We start from the raw sequence: 6,003 nt of genomic DNA, 5'->3' as shown, positions 1-6,003 counted from the left end.
GGCCAGTTGGCGGGGCGCGGCGCGGCCGTCCCCGGGTTGAGACGGGCCGCCGCAGCGGGCGTGACAGCTGGCCAGGTAAACACCATGGTGAGTCACCGCCCGGGGTATTACCGCCGTGTGCACCCCCTGCCCAGGTGCCCGGCACACACACTCTCTCAATAACATCAGTGCCTCCCATTGAATCAGGGCCACCTGGGACACACGCCCACCCCCGCGCCCCCACGCCCACCTCCGAGCCCACCACCACGCCCACACGCCTGCCCGCCCCCCGCCATGCCCAGGGGCGGGTGCCTGGCCGCGGGGCTTCACTGCGTGCCCTTCCTGGCCCTCACCCGTATTCTCAGGGACTTTCGGCTCAACAAATATTTTCAAAAAAAGCTAAAAGTCTAAAATGTTATTATCCAGGTTGTTTAAGTATTGGTGAGTATTTCCTCGAACGCCATGGAAGGCAATACCGTAATTAAATTCACCCGGAATGAATGGGCCTGTCGTTTATTGTGTGTCACGTCCAAGTAACACAAAGAAGATTAGTCAGGTTCCTGTGAGTGTTTTCACGGTCACGGTGCAGAAGCCTTGCCAGACCACCACCAGGCTCATAAAACCACCCGTGGAAACACCCACAATCTATACCAAAGCCTTATCAAAAGTGTGTGTGTGAGCCCCAAAATATTATAAAACATGGGCCCTGTGTAGGTAAAGTAGCAGACCTAAGCTGTGGTTACGCATTGCATCAAGACTCATCTCCGTCACCTCAGCCCTTGAGCCGGTGGTGGGTAACAACCACCCTGAGACACCAGGCCAGTGTTATGTCTGGGTTGTCACAGTTTACCTTGCTAAGGCTTCACCAGCACCCATTTTTCAACCGTCCTAAAATGAAAGATCAACAGCTGGGTGACCTGCATGCTCACCGGCCAGGTCAGGAATCAAACTCAAACTTGTCAATTAATAGACTCACCAATAATTTCCATGAGCTTCCTAATGATATAATTAGATCCTGTTACAAGGGGCAAGACCTTCCCTCTAATCTGTGCCCACGCCCATGCCAAAGGTGCCATGTAATGAGTCATTACACACACATGGTGGAAAAATACTCAAATATCATCCATTAGTGTAATGCCATTGCAGGCTTCTTTGTTCCCTCTTTTCTTTTCCACCCTGAGCTGCCACATTTGTTAAAAAAAACGAATTTAGAAATTTTCTACTCACCAACAAGAGCCGGAGCAGATTCCTACAGTCCCCAAGTCTGTGGGAGAAGGAAAATATTTTATCAAAAGGAGAAAATGTTAGTCAGTCCCATCCTGCTAATTTTTCCTCCCTCAATTTCTTTGTTCATTAGAGCACACTCAGAACTGAAGCTCACTTTGTACCACCCTCACACTACACAAACACTAACAACTTTAGATATGGTACAAATTACCTCAAATTAACCATCACCTTAGTACAGCATCTGTTCAGTAATCATGACCTTTGTATCACACAACTCCCCTTTGCCTCTTCATTCCTCGCCTGGATGATTCATGAACCCGCAGGAAGATTACTTCCACACTTAACCACCATTCATCTTTCTTCTCTATTGCAAACATGCATTTCACTTTATAGCAGAAAGGTCAGTATCAAGTTAACTTTCAGTTTCATTTCTTACCACTGAACTTTCTTTTCCAGTCTGCAGAAGTTGAAGAAACCCTCAAGAGGATTCAGTCCCACAAGGGGGTGGTGGGAGTCATCGTGGTGAACTCAGAAGGTAAGGTGGCTCAAGGCTACCACACCACCAGCACAGCTTTCATTAGTACCTTCTCCATAGTTTCAACACCTTCATCAAACCAGCAGGGGAAGGATAGGGGTTAAAAAAAAAAAAAAAAAAAAGACTAAAAAACTATTTTTGTTGTCAGTAGTAGAGGATTTGATCATATGAATACAAAAGTTAAAAGTTGGCAGAGTGGTTGAGAAGTGTGATGTTGAGCGAGTGAACGAGAATGGGCAACACCTTATGGATACATGTGCTGAGAGGGTCTGCTCCTCTCAAACACTTTATTTCAGCACACGTTAATCCACCAGTACACTCGGGCAAAAGGGAATGAGGAGCTTGATAGAATATATAGCTGTGGATAATAGTTTTTTTTTTCTTTTTTTTTTTTTTCTTTTTTTATTTACATCCCCGCCTATGGCGCTGGTAGGCTTTCTTCAGGGGCCAGATGGTCAGCCCAAGCCCGTCGTGGCGCCAGTTATGCTTGGCTCATGCTGCCCCCCGGAACTCATTCTTGATTCACTGGACGGTTTCTTCTAGAGTCCGGGTTGATGGGTGGTCTTCTGGACAGCATGTGGGTAGTCTTAGGCCACTCGGCAGTGACTGTAAAATCCAAGATGGTAGGGTGGGGATTCGAACCGATGTTGTCCATGGCGTGGTGAATGTAAGCCCAGCATGCTAACCACTCAGCCACCGCCTATCCATGATCTTTTAGACGCACAAGTTACTGAAGGAGTGTTTAATGGATCTGACTATTTTGTAGCAGTAAAGAAAATGAGGATGAAAAAGAAATGGGAATTCATTGAGAATGTCATGAAGGACACTGGGAAAAACAGGTTCATTAGTTAACAAATTTATTACTCAACCGCTAACTTTGGAATGCAACCCTGCTGAACAACGGGGAGGGTTCCATTATTCACTTTAGATTAGCTTTTCTCTTTCAGGTGTTGTGTGCCATAATGCCTCAATCACATATGACCAGAGACTTTGTCCTGCCTAGATCTTTGTGGCCATGTGTCATCCCAGTGGCAAAACTACTCCATATTAAGCAAGATTCTGATCAGTGCATGTGTGGTTGTGCACAAACCACAGGGCCATCTTTGTACTCATCACCATAATTTTCTGTTCCCACACCTCCACACCCTAGTCCTAGAGGTTAGCAGCTTAAAAGATTGTGTGTGTGTTTCCAGGTATTCCCATCAAGAGCACATTGGACAACCCCACCACCATCCAGTACACCGGCCTCATCAGCGGCCTCACGGACAAAGCGCGCAGTGTGGTGCGGGACCTTGACCCAACAAATGACCTCACTTTCCTGCGGGTGCGCTCCAAGAAGCACGAAATCATGATTGCCCCGGGTTGGTGTACATAACTATTTGTAGTATACAGGGCCTGAGCTCAAGCTTGGATAGTCCTGTCCCCCATTCTATATTTATCCAACTTTTCCTTCATTTTATGAACACAGCCCGCTTCAGCAATGTCATTGCTTAGTCCATTCCATGTGTCCACACTCCTGTTCGGAAAACTGTACTTCTTTATGTCTTTCAAGCAAGTCCCCTTCCTCAATTTCTTGCTGTGTCCTCTTAACTGCCTCCTTTCCATCTCAGTTAATACATTTCTATTGAACACATCCATTCCACTTGTTTTCCTGTACAATGCTATCAGGTCTCCTCTTTCTCTTCTTTCTTCCAGTGTTGGCAGGCCCATTTCCTCCAATCTAGGCTCATATGGCAGATTTGATAGTTCTGGTACCATCGTAGTTGCAATCCTTTGTATCCTTTCGAGTTTTTTAATATCATTTTCCCTGTGTGGTGACCAAATAATCGCTGCATGATGTGTGTGTGTGTGTGTGTGTGTGTGTGTGTGTGTGTGTGTGTGTGTGTGTGTGTGTAATTCACCACAGCCTGATCACGAGTTGGACTTGCTTTCGCCAGCAGGTACCCTCCCGACACAAGCAAGTGCATGCTCATTATCGTCGATCTTTAGGTACTGCCTGGACCTCACACACCACACACCCCATCGCCCTTGCTCAAGGGGGGACAGTAACCACTCCTAGTCAACGAAAAGAATCTGGCCTGGGCGGGGCTCGAACCGCCGCCTTTTTGGCCATGAAGCCTTGCAGCGTGGCGCTCTAGCCAATTGAGCAACCGGAGCGGTGTGTGTGTGTGTGTGTGTGTCCTTATTACTGGCTCTGTCTCTTTATTCCCTAAACATGATGGTTTACTCATTTTCTTCTCTTATTTGCTGCAGGATTTTTAATGTATGTGTCTATGAATGCATGGATGGGTGATAATTTAAAATAATTCTCAATCTTGTTTCTCCACGAAGAGTCTAACACATTCTGTCCTTACAGACAAGGAATACATGCTGATTGTGGTCCAGAACACCAACGAGTAACTGACCCGCCCTGACCCTCGCCGCCCCGCACCACCCTTGTGTATGTGTGTCCCTTCAGTGCCGTGTTCTGTGCCCTTCAAGGTGATGCTTCAATAAACTGTTAATTGTACATACACAGACCAATATTCATGTCCAAGTTTATTCAGTGTTGTGTGGTGGCTGCCTCCCAAGTAGTACTTGGTGGAACTAACAGTATCAAGAAGAGGAGAGAGTTTCCTAAGATGACAAAAAGTATAAAAAGCTAACCAAGATCAGATCTGAAGACCTGGGACAGAGTGCAATCACTAATATTTATAATCTGACAAAGAAAATCATGTAGCTCTTCTGGTTTAACATGGTGTCAGATAAACCTAGTCTCCAAAATTTCAAGGGGCTTCGTGGTGCAGTGGTTAGCACACTCGGCTCACAATGGAGAGAGCCTGGGTTCGATTCCCGGGCGGAGTGGAATATTTGGGTGGCTTTTCCGATACCCTACGCCCCTGTCCACCCAGCAGTGAATGGGTACCAGGTATTAATCGGGGGTTGTGTCCCGTCTCCTGGGATCTGTTCCCTTCCATAATTCCTTCCCCTTCTGTCTCTCTCCGGCATGTGACCACAGATGTTGCGCTGACTAAACGAAACTTTCCAACTTTCCAAAATTTCAGGTAAATATGGGGTGCATGAGAATCAGGATAGACTGTGCTAGAGATGGTAGATTTTGATGTATCATTGTGTCCGGCAGTGTAGTGGTGGTGGCCGTGTTAGTGTACAGCTTTGGTGGCTGTGTGTGCCAGCGCTTAATGTGTGAATGTTGCCATTGCTCCTCTGTCAAGTTTCTCAGTTGTTTAGTATCCCTCCCCCCTGTGGCTAGGATAGGATTAATACCATGATGAGAGAGATTTAAAAAGAAAGGCTGAGCGTCACTCTAATTTATTTACAGTGTTTACTATGAGTTTGCTATTTTGAAATTAATCTAAACTAATATCATAACATACCTCAATTGTTACTTGTAGCATCGTATTCTCCTGATTCTATGTATTCATCCTTCATCACTAAGAGGTGACACATGCACAGGTGTAATAGACTTTACAAGATTATGCACCAAATTAAACTATTTTCTTCTTACGTACTTGGTATTTTTATCTCTTCTACATTTCATTTTCTATTCAAAAGCAGATCTGAGTCCTAAAACGAAGTGTTTGCTGCAGCTACAAGCACAGACCATGAGGCAGAAGAGATTGATTTTAAAGGAGAAGTAAAAGTACAAAGGGTACAAGTGATTGATTCAGGTCACAGGTTGAGGTGGAGGCAGTATTAAGTTCAGCCCAAATGTACGGTGTGTTTCAGGTCAACCAATCCTGAGTCACAGCTGCGGCACACTAGACGCTGTGTGGCAAGAGTGTGTTGAGGGGCGTTAGGTCCTGGGAACATGAGTGTCAGGGGGTAATGCAGGGCTCAGGGATGCTTGATACCGTGGATGGTGACAATGACGGTTCTGGGAATGTCCGTGGCAGAAGTCAGTTGAGAAGAGTTGAGGGTCGTCTGGTGAGGCTAACAAAGGTCAACAATGATGCTTTTGTGTGTCTGATGCCCTGGGTGGTGAAAATGGTGTCAGTGGTGAAGAGCTCAAGGTGTGTCTGGTGAGGTTTTCGGAAGTGCCACAGTGGTAATAGGGGCCTCAGTCCTGTCTGGTGCTGTGGCTGGTGACAGTGATGGTGCTGTGGGTGTCCAGGGAGCCAGGTGGTGGTGAAGAGCTCAAGATGTGTCTGGTGAGGTTTTCAGAGGTGCCATTGTGGTAATAGGGGCCTCAGTGCTGTCTGGTGCTGTGGCTGGTGACTGATGGTGCTGTGGGTGTCTGTGGAGCCAGGTGGGTGTCTGGTGAG

The 6,003-nt window shown here is 46.5% G+C and overlaps 1 protein-coding gene across 1 annotated transcript; it reads left to right on the top strand.

Annotated features, from left to right (window-relative positions):
* LOC126993477 (dynein light chain roadblock-type 2-like) lies at nucleotides 1-4,254 on the top strand. The gene is made up of 4 exons (XM_050852620.1): nucleotides 1-87; nucleotides 1,663-1,741; nucleotides 2,935-3,102; nucleotides 4,098-4,254. The coding sequence occupies exons 1-4, from the start codon at nucleotides 85-87 to the stop codon at nucleotides 4,139-4,141; spliced, it is 294 nt and encodes a 97-aa protein (XP_050708577.1). The 5' UTR covers nucleotides 1-84; the 3' UTR covers nucleotides 4,142-4,254.
* Nucleotides 4,255-6,003: the final 1,749 nt, after the last annotated feature.

The sequence above is a fragment of the Eriocheir sinensis genome, unplaced genomic scaffold (genome assembly GCF_024679095.1).
Source record: "Eriocheir sinensis breed Jianghai 21 unplaced genomic scaffold, ASM2467909v1 Scaffold618, whole genome shotgun sequence".
Lineage (NCBI taxonomy): Eukaryota > Metazoa > Arthropoda > Malacostraca > Decapoda > Varunidae > Eriocheir > Eriocheir sinensis.
Note: the sequence above shows the minus strand (reverse complement) of the source record. Positions and strands in the feature narration are given on the sequence as shown.

Bases quoted from the DNA above. Each gene is read 5' to 3' on its own strand.
- LOC126993477 (XM_050852620.1), top strand. The intron at 1,742-2,934 runs GTAAGGTGGCTC...GTGTGTTTCCAG, and splicing joins CATCGTGGTGAACTCAGAAG to GTATTCCCATCAAGAGCACA. The intron at 3,103-4,097 runs GTTGGTGTACAT...CTGTCCTTACAG, and splicing joins CGAAATCATGATTGCCCCGG to ACAAGGAATACATGCTGATT.